The following is a 22,999-nucleotide window of genomic DNA, read 5'->3' as shown; positions in this document are numbered from 1 at the left end:
CAGGACATTATAAAAGGTTTACAACAATTTGCTGGCCCTCCTATGCCGTCTATGTAGGAGCTTACAAGTTTAACAGCTTCAAAATTCAATAGCTTTAATAATTAAATGCTAGACTGAAAATTCTGTACTTGATAGAAAATCCTGCCATTTGTCAGTTCAAGAACATGTCTACACACCATTATAGGACAGCAACTCTGCTAATGCTAATAGCTCAAATCTCCATGAAACACCAAGGTGTTCTTTTCTAAGTGGGATACTATCATAAATGGGACATAAGTACTTGTTTTCATGTATCTAAACAGTTGATAAAAACAGTATTTTATTTACCTACACACTATTTTTTTGTGAACATCTATGCAGGGGGGTATATTTTAATTACGTAAATTGAAGTCTGTGCTTCAGAACCAAATTCCCTTATCAGTTCTGCAAGAATAAGTTCACCTGGTTGGGAATGCAGTAAATTTTCCCAACTATATTAGTGTAATGAATATTTACAATAATCTAAAAAAGTCTAATAAATATTCAGACATTCACAAAAAGACCTTTAACAAATTGAGTATCCAAAACCACTTAACTTGAGTGTCCTAAAAAGAGTTAAAAAAGAAAAAGAAAAAGAAAAACCTAGTAAAACAGGGACAGCACATGGTACTTATATCAAGGAACAAGTTCCATCTATTAGCAGAATTTTTACATGGTCAATGTAATAGAAGATGAGCGTCTTTTTGTAAACAACATATTCTTAAAGCAAAGAACACAAAATAAGGTTTCATGTCACTAAATTAAACTAAATTGGATATATAGGATTTTTCAATTAGTGAGAAGAATTCTAGCTTAAGATTCAGCAGACACATGCTACTGCTTATGCCTAACAATATTCTCTGAGAGGTTTCAGAGTAACAGCCATGTTAGTCTGTATTCGCAAAAAGAAAAGGAGTACTTGTGGCACCTTAGAGACTAACCAATTTATTTGAGCATAAGCTTTCGTGAGCTACAGCTCACTTCATCGGATGCATACTGTGGAAACTGCAGAAGACATTATATACACAGAGACCATGAAACTCTGAGTTCACAGATAATCTTAACACAACTTGCCTCCTTATCCATAAACTTAAATGCCCAGTAGGGGAGTTTTTATTTCGATATCAAGAGTTTCAAGAAAATACTGCTAGTGTAACAGACATTTGGAAACAACAATAACAAAGTCTACATTAAACTAAAGTAATAAACCCCAATGTCTTAAAAAATCTGGGACAACAACTCAAAACTATACAAGAGCACCATCACCAAAGCTCCAGTCAACCAGAAAATGCACGAAACTCAAGAATGAAAGTACATGATTTTACAAACACAAAGCTATTGTGAAAGTTAAAGTGTACCATAAAATATACTGCACAGAGCTAAGTCTCATGTCTATAATGGAACATTTGTATTTGAAAAAAGAAAAGGAGTACTTGTGGCACCTTAGAGACTAACAAATTTATTTGAGCATAAGCTTTCGTGAGCTACAGCTCACTTCATCGGATGCCTCATGAAGTTGATAGATTTCCACTCCATACGGCTAACTTCGGTGCCTTCCATAATGACAGGCTGATGAAGTGAGCTGTAGCTCACGAAAGCTTATGCTCAAATAAATTGGTTAGTCTCTAAGGTGCCACAAGTCCTCCTTTTCTTTTTGCGAATACAGACTAACACGGCTGCTATTCTGAAATTTGTATTTGAGTTTCTTATTCAACTAATTTCTCCAGTCACTGAAGAAAAGTGAAAGGTTTTCTAGGAACATTCCAAGAAGAATGTGTTTAAAAAACAATACAATTGGCCATATGGTCATGTATTAGCATATTAGCATTTCAGAAAAGCTCTTAACTGTGCAAAAAATAACCTCATAAGGCTGTGGGGATTCACAGTGTGTCCCGTGATGCCTAGCTAAGCTGGGTTCTTAAATCTGTAGTCAGTCAGTCAAGGAAAAATTAAGGGTCAAGGACCAAAATTTCTCCCCTCTCATTACATCCACAGGAAAAAAAAATAAGGAGAGAAAAAAGTATCTCAGAGCATTCCCTGCTTCACCAATTAACAGGATGAAAGCACCTCCCCCACATTAGCAGGCAATAAGAAGCGAGACTCACACACTTCTTCCCCTGCCTCTAAGCTCTCAGAATTAGTCTTCACCTTCTTAGTCCTTAAACAACAAACCCAATTCCAGATCCATCCCAGTCCCGCACTGGGGCTATGCAAGCAGGTATAAATAGAATAGCTAAAGCACACATTGAAACACTTTCCCCATTAGAAACTAAAAAGCACAGAAAACCACAGACATCTCACACTACAGCAGTTTCTTGTAGCAGTCATTTCCTGCTTTTTACAACAAATACAGCTATGCATGATTTAAGTCAGAATTCAATTCTATCTAATCTGAGTGGAAAACCAAGAAGTCGAGTAATGTGATTAGTTAATATACAAGGATACTTTGTGACTGCATTCAAGTAAAAACTTTCAGAATATAATGTACTATAGGCTCCTGCTAAACTGTCTTCATAGCAAAGGTTGCCGTCACCCCTTTCCGATGACTGTTCTGTATCCAGTACTCCTTTATTCTATTTCAGAGAATCCAATTATATTACTTTTCTAGGTGAACCTCCTCTTCAGCTACAAAGACACACTCTCTAGCTAAAGAACCGAAGTGACTACAAGCTTAAACTAGTTAACTTTCAGTAGGAAAGATTCATAAGAGGTCAAGTACATGCATTTTTAGACCTTCACATCTAAGGCCTGGTCTACGTTACGAGTTTATGTCGGATTTAGCAGCATTAAATTGATTTAACCCTGCACCCATCCACACAGCGAAGTCATTTTTTTCGACATAAAGGGCTCTTAAAACTGATTTCTATATTCCTCCCCAACGAGGGAAAATCGACATTGCCATTTTGAATTAGGGTTAGTGTGGACGCAATTCGAAGTTATTGGCCTCCGGGAGCTATCCCACAGTGCACCATTGTGACCACTCTGGACAGCACTCTGAACTCGGATGCACTGGCCAGGTGTACAAGAAAAGCCCCGGGAACTTTTGAATTTCATTTCTTGTTTGGTCAGGCGAGCTCATCAGCACAGGTGACCATGCAGTCCCAGAATCGAAAAAGAGCTCCAGCATGGACCGAAGGGGAGGTACTGAATCTGATCGCTGTATGGGGAGAGGAATCCGTGCTATCAGAACTACGTTCCAAAAGATGAAATGCAAAATATTTCAAAAAATCTCCGATGCCATGAGGGACAGAGGGTACACCAGGGACGCAACACAGTGCCGTGTGAAACTTAAGGAGCTCAGACAAGCATACCAGAAAACCAAAGAATCAAACGGACGCTCCAGGACAGAGCCCCAGACATGCCGCTTCTACACTGAGCTGCATGCAATTCTAAGGGGGGCCGCCACCACTACCCCACCCGTCTGTGGACTCTGATGATGGGGTACTCTCTGCCATGCCTGAGGATTTTGCGGACAGGGAAGATGAAGAGGAGGAGGACGAGCTTGAGGAGAGGACACAGCACACCATTCTCCCCAACAGCCAGGATCTTTTTATCACCCTGACTGAAATACCCTCCCAACCCAACCAAGCCGGAGAGGGACCTCTGGTGAGTGTACCTTTTTAAATATAATACATATTATAAAAGCAAACGTTTTTTAATGATTAAGTAGCCCTGAGGACTTGGGATGCATTCGTGGCCAGTACAGCTACTGGAAAAGCCTGTTAACGTGTCTGGGGATGGAGCGGAAATCCTTCAGGGACATCTCCTAGAGGTACTCTAAAAGCCTTTGCAGAATGTTTCTGGGGAGAGCAGCCTTATTCCATCCTCCATGGTAGGACACTTTACCACGCCATGCTAGTAGCAAGTAATCTGGTATCATTGCATGACAAAGCCTGGCAGCGTATGGTCCCAGAGTTTGCTGGCATTCAAGCAACATCCATTCTTTATCTCTCTGTGTTATCCTCAGGAGAGTGATATCATTCATGGTAACCTGGTTGAAATAGGGGAATTTAATTAAGGGGACATTCAGAGGTGGCCATGCCTGCTGGGCTGTTTGCCTGTGGCTGAAAATAAATCCTCCCCGCAGCTAGCCACGTGGTGAGGGAGAGGGGGGAAAAGAGGAGCCTTGGTGCTGAGCTGTTCACATTTGGCTAGCAGGGATCTTCCCTGATCTACACAGTGGGGTGAGGGGTAAAGCAATTATTCCAGAGAATTGGATGGGGGAAAGAGGGGGGTTAGTTTTGTTTCCACTGCTGCATGTTAACAGGAAAACTGCAGCACTAAATGGCCAACTCAACGTGCTTTGCTTGGTATGGGAGAGGAGGGCGCTGCTGTTCTGAAGGCTGCAGAAGCCGGAAGACTACAGCTTACCATGGCCGCCTGCAAGCCAAATTCTGTTGCCCGGCCCTGCGTGTGTGATCTCTAATACCAAAGCCGCAGGCACTCAATAGAAGATGCAAAATGCGACCTTGTACCAAAATCACATGTGCTATGTAACGTGAATAGTGTTGTTCATCGTGAAAGAGTATAGCCATTGTTCTGTAAAATGTATCTTTCTAAATACTTCACTCCCTTTTTTTCCTCCAGCAGCTGCAAATGTTTCAAGCCTCCCTCCTCCATCCCAAAGGCTATCTCAGATAAGGTGGTGAAAAAAACCACACGTGCGATGAAATGTTCTCTGAGCTCATGCAGTCGTCCGGCACTGACAGCTCAGCAGACTGTGCGGAGGGACACAATAGCAGAGTAGAGGAAAGTGGCCGATGAACATGACGAGAGGTGGCAGCAGGAAGATCAGAGGAGGCATGAGGCAACGCTGAGGCTGCTGCAGGATCAAATGGACATGCTCCGACATCTGGTGGAGGTTCATGAACGGCAGCAGGATCACAGACTGCCGCTGCAGCCCCTGTTTAACCACCCTCTCTCTTCCCCAAGTTCCATAGCCTCCTCACCCAGACGCCCAAGAACGCGGCGGGGGAGGCTCCGGGCACCCAACCACTCCACCTCAGTGGACAGCCCATGCAACAGAAGACTGTCATTCAAGAAGTTTTAAAGTGGCCTTTTCCTTCCCTCCTCCCACACGGGCTACCTTGTGAGTTATCTCCCTATTTTTATAATCAATTAATAAAGAACACATGATTTTTAAACGATAGTGACCATTTCCTTTGCAAGCAAGCTGTGATCGAAGGGGGAAGGGTGGGTGGCTTACAGGGAATTTAGAGGCAACCAAGGGGGCGGGTTTTCATCAAGGAGAAACAAACAGAAGCGTCACGCAGAACCCTGGCCAGTCAAGAAACTGGTTTTCAAAGCTTCTCTGATGCGCAGCGCTTCCTGCTGTGCTCTTCTAACTACCCTGGTGTCTGGCGGCACATATTCAGCAGCCAGGCGATTTGCCTCAATCTTCCCCTTACTCTCACAGAGATTGTGGAGCACACAGCAAACAGCAACAACAATAGGAATACTGGTTTCACTGAGGTCTGAGCGAGTCAGTAAACTGTGCCAGCGACCCTTTAAACATCCAAATGCACACTCTACCACCATTCTGCACTTGCTCAACCTATAGCTGAACAGCTCCTTACTATTGTCCAGGGTGCCTGTGTATGGCTTCATGAGCCAGGGCATTAAGGGGTAGGCTGGGTCCCCAAGGATAACTATAGGCATTTCAACATCCCCAAGAGTTATTTTCTGGTCTGGGAAGTAAATCCCTTCCTGCAGCCATTTAAACAGACCAGAGTTCCTGAAGATGTGAGCGTCATGAACCTTTCCCGGCCATCCCACGTTGATGAAACGTCTCTTGTGATCCACCAGTGCTTGCAGCACCATTGAAAAGTACCCCTTGAGGTTTATGTACTGGCTGCCCTGGTGGTCAGGTCCCAAGATAGGGATATGCGTTCTGTCTATAGCCCCACCACAGTTAGGGAATCCCATTGTAGCAAAGCCATCTAGTATGACCTGCACATTTCCCAGAGTCACTACCTTTGATAGCAGCAGCTCAGTGATTGCATTGGCTACTGGGATCACAGCAACCCCACAGTAGATTTGCCCACTCCAAATTGATTACCAACTGACCAGTAGCTGTCTGGTATTGCAAGCTTCCACAGGGCTATTGCCACTCGCTTGTGAACTGTGAGGGCTGCTCTCATCTTGGTATTCTTGCGCTTCAGGGCAGGGGAAAGCAAGTCACAAAGTTCCATGAAAGTGCCCTTATGCATGCGAAAGTTTTAGAGCCACTGGGAATTATCCCAAACCTGCAACACTATGCAGTCCCACCACTCTGTGCTTGTTTTCCACGCCCGGAATCGGCGTTCCATGGCATGAGCCTGCCCCAGTAACACCATGATCTCCAAACTGCCGGAGACCACGGTTTTAGAGAAATCTGTGTTCATGTCCTCATCACCACGGTGCCTTCGCCTCCTCGCCTGGTTTTTCAGGTGCTGGTTCTGCATAAACTACACAATAACGCGCGAGGAGTTTACAATGGTCATAACTGCTGCAATGAGCTGAACGGGCTCCACGCTTGCCGTGCTATTGCATTTGCTTGGGCAATCCAGGGAAAAGGGTGCAAAATGATTTTCTGCTGTTGCTTTCACAGAGGGAGGGAGGGTTGACTGACGACATTTACTCATAACCACCCATGACAAATTTTTGGCCCCATCAGGCATTGGGAGCTCAGCCCAGAATTCCAATGGGCAGCGGGGACTGCAGGAACTGTGGGATAGCTACCCACAGTGCACCGCTCGGAATGTCGACCCTTGACATGGTACTGTGGACGCACACCGCCCAATTAATGTGCTTAGTGTGGACACATGCACTCTACTTTATACAATCTGTTCCCAAAAATCGACTTCTGTAAAATCAGAGTACTTTCGTAGCGTAGACATGGCCTATGGTATGCAAGCATTATGGTACAAAATTCTTTCTTCAAATTAGTAACTCTAATCTTTTTACTATCAGTTCAGTTTGGTTAAATTCCAGTTTACATCAACTATTTTTAAAATGTATCTGTAAATTACAGTATATTGCATTTTTCACCTGTGATTTGGGACTACAGCTAACTTGGAACAATTCTTTCAATTAAAAAAAGAGTTTTAAGTTTTAATGGCTCTATACAACTGCTTATTTTTAAAAGCATTTAAAGAAATAAGAGTAAATAAAGCAAAACGCTGATAAAAGATTTCTTAACTGTCTCATTTACATCCACATGGTTGCGTCAATTAAGATTCATTTACTGACAAAATAGTAAACCTCGTCTACTCACTCCAAATTATTTTGATAATCTAACTATGGTCACCAAGACTATATGAGTTTCTTATACCTTTTACAAGTTGGTGATGTGACCAGTCATCTGGAGTGAGCCTTCTCCCTCCAAAAATTAGTCTTTTCTATTCCAACTTTTCATAACTGCCTCTAGGGCTGAAGATCAAAAAAGCTGAAAAAACACAAACTAGAGCCCTTGTCTCTAGAATGCACTCTAATGCTTCCATAATCCTTTACATTTATAAACCATTTCACAGCTGAGATGTCCCTGAACTAGCACTTTGCAATATAGTCAACATTCCTTATTTATCTCCCATAAACTTGTAATCCAACAGGCTCTCTGATGCTTGACGTTCTGGCATTTTCATCTGTTGCACAAGCTTTGCTTAACACACAGTGCAACAATTCAGTAAGAGTTACCTAAGAGCTTAGAACACCATGTCATTACAGAGCTGTTCCTCATATGCACACTAAAGTGCCTAGCTACAAAATTACTAGTTAACGAAGTTAGATCGTCCACAGAAGAAGCAGCCAATGCCAGCAATGATGGCATTCAGTAAGTCAATGACTTCTCCTTGAAAGATGCAAAGTGTTCACACAGACACCTGAGGTAACCTGCAGAACATTTCAGGTGAACAGTAAGTGGAAAAAAGTTACACCAGGAGTTCTGCTGTTGTGACCTTAAAAATGCAAGGTGCCTTTTTTATAGGAGGTACTTGGATGCTGCTGCTAGATTCAATATTAAATCTTGACTCATTATATGCATTACATTAGAAATACAGGATTATATTTTTATTAATGATGAGGAATACATACAGTTCTCTTATGAAAAAGATAGGTATTTCCATACTTACTGGTGCTACTATTTTGCCTGTCTGTCCAACCTGCATGTCGTTGGGAACAAAGCCAGCATCAACTGCTGCACGGGAAGCACCAACTGGTTGAAAAAATATTTTCAGTGTTTTCTCTTAAAATATTAGTAAGCCAAATTTAGTTTGTGTATTAGTGAAGAGTCCCATGCAATGGCATGCATTTGAAAATTTCCCTCCTATGATTATATTCTTATAGTACTCCCTCTGTGCCACTGATTGAAATTTCCAGTTATTAAGTGCTAATGCATTCATAAGAAACAGGAAATCCCTACTCCTCCCACCAAAGAGTTGTATATTTAAATCTGGCAGATTTCCACACTTCACTTTATCAAAAAAATATCTGCACACAAGTGCTTTCCCTTACTCTTCATCTACCTTGTATGATATGTTCATATCATATCATGCTCCCATAGAGATAAGAGGTCAGTTATAAATATTTTGCTTAAATTTGATTTTTTTCTTTTATTTGTAAACTAAAGTATCTTAACCAGGCGTGGCCAAACCACGGCTCATAAGCCGCATGCAGCTTTTACAGTTAAAGTGCGGCTCTCAGAGCCCCCCGCTGGCCTCCTCTCATTCTCCACCTACCAGATAGCGGGAGGGAGCTTCTGCCTTGTGGTGGGGATAGGAGCTTCTGCCCTATGGGGAGGGAGTTCTCAGGGCTTTAACCCCTCGTGGGGGATGCTGGGACTTGAGGAATGCCTGCTGGGACTTGGGGCTTCAGCAGGACCGGAGCCGAAGCACTGGCAGGCGTGCCCCGTGGGGGCGAAGCCCTGAGCCCCAGCAGGCATGCCCCGCAGGGCTGAAGCCTCAAGCCCTGGAAGGCATGCCCTGCAGCTCTTGAACTTCTGAAGATTATCGTATGTGGCTTGGAGAGTCAGTAAGTTTGGTCAACCCAAGTCTAAACATTGCCTGAAAGTCAATTAACAGGTCAATTTAGAACAAAACCATGTTTGAAAATAACTGCTTATTATTGTTACATTTAAAATCTAAAAATTACTATCACTGAATAAAGAAAAAATACTGTTTTACTTCGTATATTTTGCCACCACATTATGCAGAGTCAGTTTTTCCTGTTTGTATCCTAGATTAACGGAGGGGAAAGACTTTAAAAAAAAAAAAATAAATAAAATAGAAAATCTGACTGTAAAAACCACAAAAACTGTCAGGAGAGCTCTGGGGAAGATGCAATATCTAAAACTATTTTTAACTCACTTTTTTTAGTGGACGAGATTAAGTTAAAGGGTACCCCTTTTAGTGACAGGCCACCTCATCATCTACCCAAACAAAATACTAAAATGTTACAATGTCCAATATTAATCTTTGATTTTTTTTTAAAACCATGAACAGTCACAAATTTACATTTAGCACAGACATTCATAATTATACTTTAATGTATTCCATTTTAATTGACTGTCTGCATTTGAAGACCTATGCTGTAAAAAGCAAAGGAATTTTGAATCCAAAACTTTAAGTGATATTGCCATTTAAAAATACATATGAAAAATTTCCCCTTGTTGAGTTTTTCTGCTTACAAGGTACTATTCGGATATTCCACCAAAACTCATGCAGCCTGAAGAAAAGAGAGTGTTTCCTTTTTACAGTGTTAAGATGCCATCAATGGCAAAGACGACCATCGTGGCTAGACAAAAAACAATTTTACATCAGTAGTTGGATGGGATATTTAAAGACAATCAAAAAACACTAATGCTATCAAGCCTTGTTCTTTTGTGTCTGTTTCAAACACCCACAATCAGAACAAGAAAAAAAAATTTTTACCTGCAGCATGCAATTGATCTGCAAGGTCATATAACAGTTTGAAGTTGTCACCACTCTTCAAACCTCGCCCTTAAAGGTAAAAAAAAATAGACATTCAATATTCAGTAATACCTTGTAATAGAGAACATATGCATACATGACACACATTACTAATACTCGTATTCACAGAGGCACTCAAGTACTTTTTGCAAAGGGTACTTTTGACATTTTACTCAGTTTTTAGCACCCCTATGCATCTTGAAAATAAAAATTTAAATTCATACAGATTTTGCCCTATTAATATTTGATTAATATGTAGTTATTTCTTATCCATGCATCAACATTGCCCTGTCTTGTTTGCCTCCTTATTTGTCAACAGCATCATCAATTCTCTCTAAAGTCTGGGAACAGAATTTGTCATCAATTTGTGCTCCCTCTGCTGGCTTTAGTTATATAGCTCTCCTATTGCAGAGCAAAAAAATAAATAAAAATACATCATGTAGCTTTTTATTTTCTTGCTCGGGGTAGTGCAATGAATTTTTAAACTAACAGATAATTCTTGAGCTATTGTACACTGGTTGTATTAATTTTAATGTAGGTCACATTTTGATCTAAAAATATTTGCATGCATCTCTTTAAATTTGCAGAATTGCTAAATGTGATGACAACCTTAAAATATTTGTCAGCATTTGTTACAAGCTTTCATAGTTTGCTGTTTACATGATAGAGCATCTGCCCTCTTCCCAAAGAGAGCCACATGCTGTAAATAAAATAATATCTAGACATAGTGAAACAGGTCAAAGATGGAGTTCTGCTACAGCTATTAGTTTACCTGAAACTCAGCACTAGTTAAATATTATCTACTTACCACCTGATACGACCACCTTTGCACTCGTGAGCTCTGGCCGATCACTTTTTGTTAGCTTCTGCTCAATCCATTCAGACTGACCAACTGGTGATGGAGCCGTTACTGCTTATGTCACAATATTTTAAAAAGTATATGTTTCTTAATTTTTTAAAACTGCAATATTTTCTCTGCTTTAAGCTAAAGTACTACATAAGAAACCAAGTCAACAGGAATCCATTCCAGCACTGATTCTATTCATATGCCTCCATAATAATTCTTTTCATAATTGCTCTAGTGTCTTTGAACTACAAGTCCATTTATTAGCCACTAAGATAGCTTACCTCCATATTCACACTTGTATATCATCATTTAAATTTTATTTGTAGTACTACATGCAAAGTTTACTGAAAACTATTTTCACTTTGTGTATTAAACTGGACTAAAATGAAGGTTTGTAATATACACACATCGTGTATCTCCCCAGCAGAAGCAGCTCAACTATTATTAAAAGGGAGAGAGTCAAGCTGGCTAAGTGATGTCATGACAGTGTAACATGGTAATATTCACTGATCAGAGTGGAGTTGACAAGGTCAATGCTGGAGAAGGATTCAGAAGCGGTAGCTCAACATCCCTGAATATTATCATTAGGAGAAAAAGCAATACTTATCATGGCGCTACTGCCTCCCTCTGGCAGATGCATGGAACAGTACTGAATGGCCCCAGACCAAGAAAGGACTCTTGTGACTAGGGCCTTCAAAGTTGTACTGGTTTCACTGAAAGTGTTATTTTGAACTAGTTTATTTAAAACTGGTGCAAAACACATCTGGGATATTCGATCTGATTTAAATCTGTTTATCAATTTATTTTTATGTGATAAGAAATCAACTTAAGCTAAACTGATATAGAACTGGATTAAAATCAAATTGTGGATGTTCACACTGTTTTGCACCAATTTAACCAAGTTCGTTTTTAAAGCAATTTAAACTTAAACTGGTTCAACTTTAAATATAGACAACTTGTAAGATTGCTGCAGCACAAGGCCAAAGAGCAGGCATAGTGAGTGAAATAGTTACTTGTTATTAAGACAGGTGTGATCAGAAGAGGAGAAAAGGCAGGTGGACAGACAATATGTTCTTTCCTTTTCTGGCAAAACTAGAAAGTACGAGCTCTTAAGCACAATACAAAGATTATGATAATTAGTTTACTTTGATAGGAAACGTGATAAACTCAAGTTATGCTTTGCACAAAACTAAAACCAAAAGATGAAAATCTATCGAAGCAAGCACCCACCTTTTTCTACTTTAGCACTACCACCACTCACTGGGGCAGCTTCAAAAGAGGTTCCCCGTACAGAAAACACTTTTACTTTTTCATCACACTTCACAGTACACAGAGCATTTCCTAGGAAAGAGAGCATTTTGCAAAAAAACAGATCACAGAGTATCAGTGAATCACAAGAAATACTAGCGCTTCTAGCAGGAAAATGCAGTGTAAAAAAAACCACACACAAAGATTATCTCCCTAAAATTGCAGTTTTAGGTCATCAAAATTAGAAAATCAGGAGGCTTAAAACTGCATTTTACAAATATTTTAACATTTCCTTCCTATCACACAAGAGTTAAGAAACATGCCAGTATGCAGAGGGTGCCTTTCCCCTTTCTGATCAGAGCACCATGACTGCATTCAAATGAGCTCTCCACTTTTAGGTATTTTTAACATTTCAAAGATCAGGATTGTAACTTCATAACAGAGTATGAAAAGCCTCCATTTCATGAACAGGCCTTTTAAACTGTCACATGACTTAATCAAGAGAGAAAAAAATCAATCCCACTACACTAAACATTTGGTTTTGGATATCTTAAGTGACTTAATCTTTCTCAGCGTTGGGAACAGTGAAGAGGAAAGTAAAGCTAGAATATCAGCTACACATTTAAAAAAAAATCTGAAACCTGTGAATTACAAGGAAACAACTTTAAAATGCATTGCAATTCATCTGTGTCATGTCTCAAATGCAATATCACAATTATCACAAGATACCATGTAGGCTAAGAAAGAAAATCCTTTCACAATAAAATTTAACTAACAGGCTAATGAGCTCATGTCTCAATTTAAAAAAATTAAAACACAGGATCAGACAGCCATTAGAGAACTATGATTGAAGCAAAGATTGCAAATAATTACTAAAGAAAGTCAATTAAATATTACAAATAATCAGATCAATGTCTACATAACTAAGAAAAATAACCTTACGGATATCTGAAATCAGAACTAATGCTAGCCATATTAAATAAAGTCAGACCGTTATCTGAATGTCTTATATTTTGCAAAATCTGTTCAGAAATACATTAACAGAGAAAAACAATATGTATGAAAAACATCACCAGAGACTGGTAATTAAAATGCTAATTCTGCTTTCTGAGCTGCAATCCTATAGTACCAAGTGACATTCCATGTATTTTCACAAAAATCACTTCTGTTTTCTAGTTTCATTCTGGTTACCATTGTGATTTAGGACACTATCCTGAAAAATTCCTTACACATCCCAAGTTGTACTAATGGGAGTTTTGATAACACAGGTAAGCAGGATCAGGTTGTTATTGTACAGCATACACGCAGTCTTGTATTGCTCACCTGCATAAATAGTTCTCACAAAAGTGTCAGGTGATTTAATTTCAATGATGTCAGAAACAGGGGCAACATCAAGTTTAGCTGCCACTCTGGGAAGAAGATTCTAAAAAGTTAAATTAGAAGTTAGAAAAATGTTCTAAATGCTGACAGGTTGTACCCTAAATATGTAAGGAAAGTTAAAATAAATCTGTTTGGCATATGAACTATAATTAAGATACATTCAGTGCCCTAATTTTAACTTTTATACAATGCTGTCTGTGTGAGGAGGCACACACAACCATAGTCTTCTAGTATGGCTACTCATGTAGCCTGTGCAGTCAAATGAAAGGCCATTATTGTAACAACATTAGAAATTTTATGAGACTTACAGTAAGTAAACCCTTAATTCAATATGTTGAATTATGATGCTTATTTGCTTTAATAGTTTAAAACTGAATATAGATGCCATTTGCTCACAAAATTGACAGTTATGGATTGCTGGACTTTGACGAGTACTTTTTTTTTTTTAAATGTATTTCCAAGTTAGTTCCCAAATACCAAGACTGAGGAACAAATCTGTATTTGAGCAGACAAAAAAACCCACCAACTGACAAGATCTTAAAATTACAAAATTAACAAAGACTCTTATTTAGTATATAGCTGACTACAAAATGTGTACTTAGCATCCTCCCTGATGTTTTTAAATATAGAAGCAGCACAAATCTTATATGTAATAAGGAGTACAAGGGTTAAGTTCTTCCTCCTGACTTGGTACAACATGCACAAAATACAGGCATGTTTCTGGTACCTTTAGTCATGTTAAGTAGTACCTTATTACAGGAATAGGTACATTGAAATTTACTACTCAATGTGAACAAATAGGTCAGAGTTAGACCTTAGGAGAATAGGCTCTTCATACAAAGACCTTAGAACAAGAAAGCTTAAGCTACCATATTTAGCTGGCTAAATATCAAGTCAGAGCTGCCAAGAAAATTTACATTGGGACAAAAAGCATCTAAAGATCTCTATGAATGAAACTAAATCACGTATAAAGACTGATACTGATTGTAAGTGAAAGCTCATCTAAGGGCAACCAGATCAAATTACTCATGGAATGCTTATGTGAAAGACAAAAGTATATATATTGTGACAAAGTTCCTCCTCTGCCTTGGTGGGTCCTGCGCTTATTGGCGGATTTGCTCACCTCAGAGGTTTACAGCAGCCCTCAGTTTGGTCACTTTCGTGGCTCAAATCTGCCATTCATTCAGTTAGCCTCATCACTGGCCAGCATGGGGAAAGGAAGAAGAACAATCCCAGCAGTCTCCGCTGATCCACCTAGTGGATCGGGGAACAGGCCAGAGACCTTCCCCTCTGGTGAAACCCACAGTCCAGTTCAACTCCTCCAGTATCAAGTAGGCAGTAGGGGGAAAATGGAGGGATGGGGGGAACCCAGGCCAGCCCTCTACTCCGGGTTCCAGCCCAGGGCCCTGTGGGTTGCAGCTGTCTACAGTGGCTCCTGTAACAGCTGCGTGACAGCTACAACTCCCTGGGCTACTTCCCCATGGCCTCCTTCCAACACCTTTTTTATTCTCACCACAGGACCTTCCTCCTGGTGCCTGATAATGCTTGTACTTCTCAGTCTTCCAGCAGTACAGCTTCTCACTCTCAGCCTCTTGCGCTTCTTACTCCTCGCACGCACGCCACAAACTGAAGTGAGCTCCTTTTTAAACCCAGGTGCCCTGATTAGCCTGCCTGTCTTAACTGATTCTGGCAGCTTCTTGATTGGCTGCAGGTGTTCTAATCAGCCTGTCTGCCTTGTTTCCAGAAAGTTCCTGATTGTTCTGGAACTTTCCCTGTTACCTTACCCAGGGGAAAGGGACCTGCTTAACCTGGGGCTAATATATCTGCCTTCACTCTCCTGTAGCCATCTGGCCTGACCCTGTCACAATATATTTAAAAAAACGGAGTTAGTGGTTTTCATGCACAATTTAAAAAAAATGTTACACTCTAGTCTGCATTACTCCATAGACATGTGTAAAAAAAAACAAAACAGTTTAGTGCTAAAAGCCATGCATGCTTTCCTTCATCAATGCAAACCACACAACTGAATAGAAAGAAGCTAATATTTACTTTAAAGTAAGAGCTACCACAGCTAGTTTTTTATATTATTCTCTCTTTTCAGAAGGCATAATGGTTTCAGATCTCTAGTTCCTATTTGTTTTATTAAACATCCACATAGAAAGCAAAATTTATACTACGACTAATAAATTAAAATTGAATACTTGCTTTAAAATGCTTTTTTACACTGTTGTAACATTTCAGAAAAGTCCAGCATGGCTACAGAATATATGAAAAGTCTTTCACCGATTTCCTACTCAAACTTACGTGTAATGGGCTCTTAGCCTCTTACATGCTACAGATTTGTGTTTCTCTTATCTGCTCACCTTCCCAAAGGCAGATGCTCCAGCACAGATGTGTGTGTAATTAAACTGTTTTTGAGTTGCCAAGATCAATGGAGTCAGCTCCTCTGAGGAAAAATATATGTCACAATTTACAACAGTCTCATTTATGTTTTCATTGCTAAGAATGATACCAGACTATTTTTGGCCAACAGCTGTATACAAATAATGCTCACCTGGTAGAAATCCTTTGTATACATCATGCTGAGCCACTAGAACTCTTGCAATGCCCTGTACTTTGCTGAGCTCTTCTGCTACCTATGATTACAAAAATATTAGTAGTAGTAGTACACCAACACCTAGAGGCCCAAATGAGCTTGGGGCCCCAGGGTGCTAGGCACTGTGAAAACAAATAGTAAGAGAGTGCCTTCCCCAAAGAACTCACAATTTAAATAGAAAAGACAAAGACAGGAGTTAAACAGAAGCCTAGATTTGCCTGAGGTCACACAGCTGTTCCAGTGAATTCTGTCACTGACCAGAACACAGGTCTCTGACTCCCAGTCCAGTGCCTATACATTAGGCTATGCTGCCTCTCCAATAAAAACACACACAATTTTTAAATAAGACAAAAACTGCAAAAGAAACCATCATAAGACATGTTGGCCTCATGTAGTAGCGTGCAATAACCTTATGTTATTACATTGGAACTACATTTCTCAACAGGGGTGGGACAGCGAGCCTTCAAATATTTCAGTAATTATAGTAAAATTGAAATGCCAACAATGCCATACACTCAAATTTGGCCCAGTCACTCCTTGTTGTGATGAAGCAGTGGGCAGGGCAAATTTGAATGAAAGGCACTGCTATCTGGTCGTGGAGGGGCCTCCAAGTTCAAAAACAATTCTAAGGTGGGATCCGAGTTAAAAAAGGCGGAGGAGAACCCCTGCAAGATTTATAATAAAATTGATCAACAATTACTCTTAAAAACAGTCAGCTTATTGCTTCAACTGATTTAATCTAATTATTCAAGAGCTTAATCTTACTTCCTCTGAAATCAATGAGTTTTGCCATTTATTTCAATGATACAGGCCCTTATGTTACAAGTGCTAAGGAAAATAAGCGGTTATGTAGTCCTCTTGTTAATTACAGCAGAAATCGTTTGTACTGAAGTCTGACATCATTAGCTGTTGAATTGCTGTAGGCTTCAGATCTGCAGTTATGTTTTTGCTACATTATAAACACAAAAGCAAGTTTTAAGCTACAAAAGGGTTTTTGCAAATCAACTGAGGTAGACTGATAGAACTGTGTTAAGACACTTGCATTGCCCCAAACAACACTACTTCCTTGCTTTCCTGAAGACCAGTTTTACCCCCCAAAACTAGGGTTGTAAGAGAGAAAACCAAAAAGTGGCCACTACATAACAGTTATTTATGTATTATAACTTTTTTGTCCCATCGGTACACATTCTTACAATTTTAAAAAGAAAGTTCACCTTATATGCAGTATCATTTTCTAAAATAACTTGGGTCATCACCACACACAACACACGGAGTATTGAAAGAACAAGTCTGACACATCACATTTTAGTTATGAGTGCAAAAAGTCTCCAAAATAAAAGGGGTGCAAATGGAGGCGTTACAAAACATGAACCAAACAGATTATTCTCAAACTCAGTAAATGTTTGCTCTTGGTCTCAGACCCAGGATGTCAGGTTTAAATTTAAAACCAGTCTTTACAGTCTAGTTATAATCCCTTCTCCTGAGATTTGCGATTGGAGAGGATGCCACAACTTTAATGTCACTTGCCACGTGTATGGTTCTCTGCCTAAGATAAAACTTATCACTACAAGAGAAACATTTCAGCACTAACTCAGTTTAATTTTACAAATTATCAAACATGATCATCACCACTTCCACAGTCCTTATGAAGTTAAAGTGTATTGACATGTAGGTGTCAGTGCTAAAAGGCTATTCTCAAAATCCTTAGTGACAATGTAACAAAACTGGTATACTATAGACTCTTGAGATGATTCAAGCAACAGTACTGGCAAGCACACAAGACATTAGTTCTCCAATGTGTAGCATGCTTTTAAAGTCAGGAAACATTAACATCTTAATCATACATTGTAAACACATCCTTACATTAGTAACACCTTTGTTAATTAACAGTGAGATTTTTAAAAAGTTCTATTTGTCATTCTGTATGCTCCGTTTACTTTTTGACGTTTTCACAGAATGGACAATAAAAGTCAGTTAAACAAGTTTTGCTTTCAGATTCTTAGTGCTGTAATACCTGGATTTCAAACTTTACAGGAGAATATTTGTTTTAAAATAGCTATTTAAACTGGAATTTTAACATTTCTATTGGCCTTGGGATTTACAAAAACTTCATTTAAAAAAAAAAACAACAGAATTTAAGTTGAGAGTCTCTTTTAGCATGGTCTCTTATTTAAAAAAACAAAACACCACCTATACGCATATTTTCAGTTTAGAAGAGCAACAGTTTAAATGCAGGACATTTCCTTGGGACTAGTGACCATTGGCATAGCTCCTCATACTTGGACATCATTCTTGAAACTGACCCAAGTCTTGTCTGGTTTACTTAATGGTAGTCATTACTTTGTTTAAACACATCTAGAAAGAAAAATAATCAGGTTTCTTACCTTGTCACAGTTGGTACCAGCTACTAAACAAGATACTTCACCTCCAAGCTGCTTTGCTGCAGTGATAGCATTTAGCGTAATGGGTGTAAGAGACTCATTTGTGTGTTCAGTGATTACCAATGTACTCTGAAATCGCTGGAGCAATGAGGCCTTAAAAAAGGAGAGAAAAAAACCACAGCGTTAACATTAAATGTGGAAGGAACAAACAATATTTTATAATATTTTACAAAGACCACCCAATGCCTTATAGAAAACATTTCACTTGTACAAAACTACATTAACCAGTAATGCTGAACAGACCAACTGAACTAACAGATATTTTTTAATAAAGTAGTTTGAAGGTACCAGGCACTAAGCAAGTGACAATCTTCTGAACTTCAGGCTATATACTGCATAGCCATTTTGAGAGGACAAGAAGATACTGGTAAGGACTAGTGATAATTTCATAAACTAGATATTTTAGGTCAATTGATCAGCCTGGTTGAATGCCTTAAATGGTTTGTTCAGCACATGGAAGTAATTTAAGAATTTGGATGGTTGTAGGATGAAATCCACAAGGGAAAAAAGCAGGACACAATGGGAGGGAATCAGAGGACACACTCCTATAAGGCAAGTAGATAATTATTTGCTTGAAACAAATATTTTTTTCAAACAAAGCTTTGACTAAAATCCTAGCGAAAGAACCTGTGCTTATTTTATTTTTTAAAAATACTGTATTCTTACTTTGCCTTTATTAATTGTTGGGAATTGTGAAAACAAACTAATTAGAATCTTAGGCAGGTTTGCAGTCTAAAGACACCATAATAAAAAAGTCTATTGGACTGTATCAGACTTGAATCTAAGTAATACATTTTAAAATAAAACGTTCAACCCTTTTCTGATTATTCAAACAATATCCCATCACAGTCCAATATGGCTACTTGAAATAATCACTTGACCAACCTACCTACTATACCCTCCAGTCATTCATTAGAACTAGTTCTGGAGTACTTCATAAATCAAAACAAAATTGCAAAAACAGAAAGAGAATCAAACTGAAATGAAACAAAGGATTCTAAACGTTGTTACTATGTTTCACTAATACTTCAGTTTAGTTTGACTACAGCCTCTTCATACAAGAGGTTAATGTAGCCAAGCACTGGCCTCTCACAAATGATACACAAAATCACAGAACACTATTGCAGGTAGCCTTTTTGATTCACTACATGGATTGGTTGCCTAACAGAGTGCATTAAAAAAAAAACCTGCATTATTTTCCAAAGGATTTAAATCATGATATATTTAAGACTCTCCCTGACTATCAACACATAAGACCACATAAAATAGTAACCAGGTATTTCCTGCACACCTAGTGCCACATAGCCTCACAAGGACAATGCACCCAAAAGGATCCTCCAAGATCTTCATTACTGTATGGGAGGGTACAAGGGAAGAGGTATCAGCTGCCTTCACAGTGCCACTTCTTACCCCTGCTCCGAGAACACTCCCTAGAGTCAGGGACCTGTTAGATTCACTCCCTCTGGGGCACCTGGGATTGGCCACTGTCAGTAGACAGGATACTGGGATGGCATGGCTGGCTCCAGGCACCAACGAAGGAAGCAGGTGCCTGGGGCAGTCAATAGACAGGAGCGGCATTCCGTCAGTTATTGGGACGACACATCCAGGTCTTCGGCGGCAAGTCCTTCATTCATTCCCTCCTTTCCACTTCGGCAGCAGCTCAATCGGGGGTTTTTTGTTTGGGTTTTTTTTTTTTTTCCCCACCACTTGGGGCGGCAAAAAAGCTGGAGCCAGCCCTGTGGGCTGGATGGACCTTTGGTCTGACCCAGTTTGGCCATTCTTATGTTCTTATTTATTAGAAAAATCAAATACTGGTCTATTAGCATGAAGAAAAAATACAAATTCCATTTATACTATCTTTCATCCAAGGATCTCAAATAATTTTATAAAAAGGTGGGAAATAGTATTGAATGTATAGATATGTTGAGTCCAAAATAGATCTAAGAAGATCTTTTGTGCAATAAAAAAAGCATAATTGAAATTTGAGAAAGGTCATCAGCTTTTACCCTTCAAACTTTAAGGCCAAGACAAGGAGCTGGAAGCAGCACAAAAAGAGTGAACCAACATCCAAAACATTTTTCTTCTCTGATGTCACCCCATCATAGAGAGAGAGAACTAGCAGGTTTTTTGCATCCCCAGTTGGGTAAAAATACCAATACTGAGCATTTACATGTTTGTAAACTTTAAAAACCCCAATAAAAACAGAAACTCAGAAATACGTAATGCATAACTTTATCCAAACAATGTGAAGTATCATTATTTTAACTCTCTAACATGTAACCTGGAGATAAAGTAAGCACAGAACAATGTTTTACAAAGTTATTAGAGCACTAATTTAAGACAAAAACTAACGGAGTCATTGAAATACTAATATCATATAGCCATCCTACCACCAAAGTGCCTTACCTAGAATGTCTTATCAATCATCCCTATTTACTTGTAGGGGAGTAAGTGGAGTTTTCCTTAGCACACATTAGAAATCAACTGGTTTTGGATATAGGACCTGTGGCTGCCTAATTTTAGTAAGTTTCTTCTACCATTACCTTCTTATTTAGATATTTGCAGGATTCTTCATTCAGAAAAGAGCTCCTCTGAAATGTATGACGTCTCTCGATTATTTTCCCCCCTTCCAACAAGATACCCTATCTTGCAGCGGACACCTCTGTTAATCTAATTTAAGACTATGACCGGGTTTATCAGTAGTTTCTCCATTTTAAATATATCCTAATTGGTAAAAGTAGCTTAATAAAAGTTGCATTAAGTAGAAAATTATATTCTAGAATGCCTCAAATTGGCTGTTTCCCTGATTTTTTAAAGGCACTGAAACCTAGATGACATAAAAAGAGGAGGCAAATGTGTTTTACTACCAATGGAGAGTCCAGGATTTTAGTACAGAAAGAAAGTCACCAATATTTGCAAATTCCTTCTCACCATCCAAATGACCTCACAAAACTTCACTAAAATCAATTGGTCACAACTTCATTTCAATCAGTGGAGTCACATCCACTTGCAACAGTGGTGAATTTGGTCTTTTACGTCTGTTTAGTTTCAACTGAACTGTAGAACAAATAGATTATACCTTATCCCTATATAAACAGGCCACTGGAGCTTCCTCTGCAGTTAGCAAGTTGAAAGTCCAGGTTCCTTGGCATTGTTTTGTGCTCTTATTTACAAATATACTTTACTGTGGTACTAAGGCATATTCCCACTCACTGCTATTTTTATCAACATGACATTTTATAAACTCTTAGAAGATCCAATCACTAAAACCAAGAGTCTTTTACAGCTGCAGCAAATTTATTTTCATTCATCAATGGGCTACACAAGGTTTTTAATCACTGAAAATGAGAGTCCTGGATTCCTGCTCGGAGTAAATGCAGACCAGCACAACTTTTTAGACTTTTGCTATTAGATGAATGTCTTATTTGATGGGAACCGTTATTTGAAGTGAGATAAAAATACATCTCCATAGACCGATGAAGAACTCGTCAAGGATTTCCAAAGTATGAGAGGGGGACTCTTTTGCATAATGCAACATAAATTAGACCAAACAAACCTCTTGCTCTCCCTTTTCCTCACTTGTGCTGTCATAAATGATGCCCAAAACCTACCAGTAATCAATTGTTCTTCAAGTCCACCAAGGGCATGGTAAGATGTAACAGCCTTAGTTTGCAGCAAGGGAGATTTGGGTTAGATAGTAGGAAAAGTTTTCCAACTCTAAGGAGAGTTAAGCACTAGAACAGGCTTCCAACCTCCCCAGCACTGGAGGGCTTTGAGAACAGGTCGGACAACCCCCTGGCAGGGATGGTCTGGGTTTACTTGGCCCTGCAGGGGATGAACTAGGTGCCCTCCTGAGCTGCCTGCCAGCCCCAGGCTGTGGCTAGGACCGCGGGCAAAGGGCGTAGAGCCCTGTGGGCGGCTGGCGTCTCCCTGGCTCTGGGTGACCTTCGGCCCAGTCCTAGTTGCGGGGCCACCGGGCCGAGCCAGGCAGCTCCCCAGGACGGACAGGGTGGGGGGAAGCCGGCGCTGAAGCGGGACCGGCCGCCTGAGCCCCGGGAAGGGCTCCAAGGGGGGAGGGACGGCTCCCCCGCCCGGCGCTGAAGCGGTGCCGCTGCTCCCTGCAGAGTGGGCCCCGACCGCCGCGCCGCGCCGCACTCACCGCCCGCCTCAGGCGCCGAGCTCCGACCGCCAGGAACATGGCGACTCCCTCCGGGACCCTCTCACCCCGCCCCAGCAGCACGCACCCGAGCCGGCTTGGCAAGGCGGCGATCTCGCGATAGCTGCTGAGGGACAACGCGACTTGGAATCCTGCCTTCCCCCATTGGCTGCGCGCGCAGCCAATCAGAGGCGGCGGGAAGTTTCTTGGGCTCTTTGGCTTCCCGGGGCGGCGCGCGTTGGGGGTGCGGGATGGGGAAATGCAGCTCGAGGCGGACTCCAGGCCCGATAACACAGCAGCCCCCAGGCCCTGCCGTGGCTGCGCCTTGATGCAGCTTTGCAGTCCATGGGTCAGTGTGTGCGGTGCATC

The 22,999-nt window shown here is 40.2% G+C and overlaps 1 protein-coding gene and 1 long non-coding RNA gene across 3 annotated transcripts in view; one reads left to right on the top strand and one right to left on the bottom strand.

Moving 5' to 3' along the window:
• Window positions 1-22,770, bottom strand: part of ETFA (electron transfer flavoprotein subunit alpha) — a 45,933-nt gene extending 23,163 nt beyond the window's left edge. The window contains exons 1-9 of one of the 2 annotated variants that reach the window (XM_048867904.1): window positions 22,634-22,770; window positions 18,418-18,567; window positions 15,992-16,073; window positions 15,801-15,883; window positions 13,381-13,480; window positions 12,040-12,150; window positions 10,771-10,875; window positions 9,924-9,992; window positions 8,127-8,209 (exon numbers count right to left, since the gene is read on the bottom strand). In XM_048867904.1, the coding sequence (XP_048723861.1) occupies window positions 8,127-8,209; window positions 9,924-9,992; window positions 10,771-10,875; window positions 12,040-12,150; window positions 13,381-13,480; window positions 15,801-15,883; window positions 15,992-16,073; window positions 18,418-18,567; window positions 22,634-22,672 (822 nt within the window). In that variant the 5' untranslated portion in view covers window positions 22,673-22,770. The remainder of the gene's footprint in view (window positions 1-8,126; window positions 8,210-9,923; window positions 9,993-10,770; window positions 10,876-12,039; window positions 12,151-13,380; window positions 13,481-15,800; window positions 15,884-15,991; window positions 16,074-18,417; window positions 18,568-22,633) is intronic. The other variant, XM_048867905.2, reaches the window with a different exon arrangement.
• Window positions 1,709-5,162, top strand: LOC125644254 (uncharacterized). Its single transcript, XR_012670206.1, has 2 exons — window positions 1,709-3,624; window positions 4,606-5,162. It is a non-coding gene; the product is annotated as an uncharacterized LOC125644254 (long non-coding RNA).
• Window positions 22,771-22,999: the final 229 nt, after the last annotated feature.

This window comes from Caretta caretta, chromosome 10 (assembly GCF_965140235.1).
Source record: "Caretta caretta isolate rCarCar2 chromosome 10, rCarCar1.hap1, whole genome shotgun sequence".
Taxonomy (NCBI): Eukaryota; Metazoa; Chordata; order Testudines; family Cheloniidae; genus Caretta; species Caretta caretta.
This window is presented reverse-complemented; position numbering and strand designations above follow the sequence as displayed.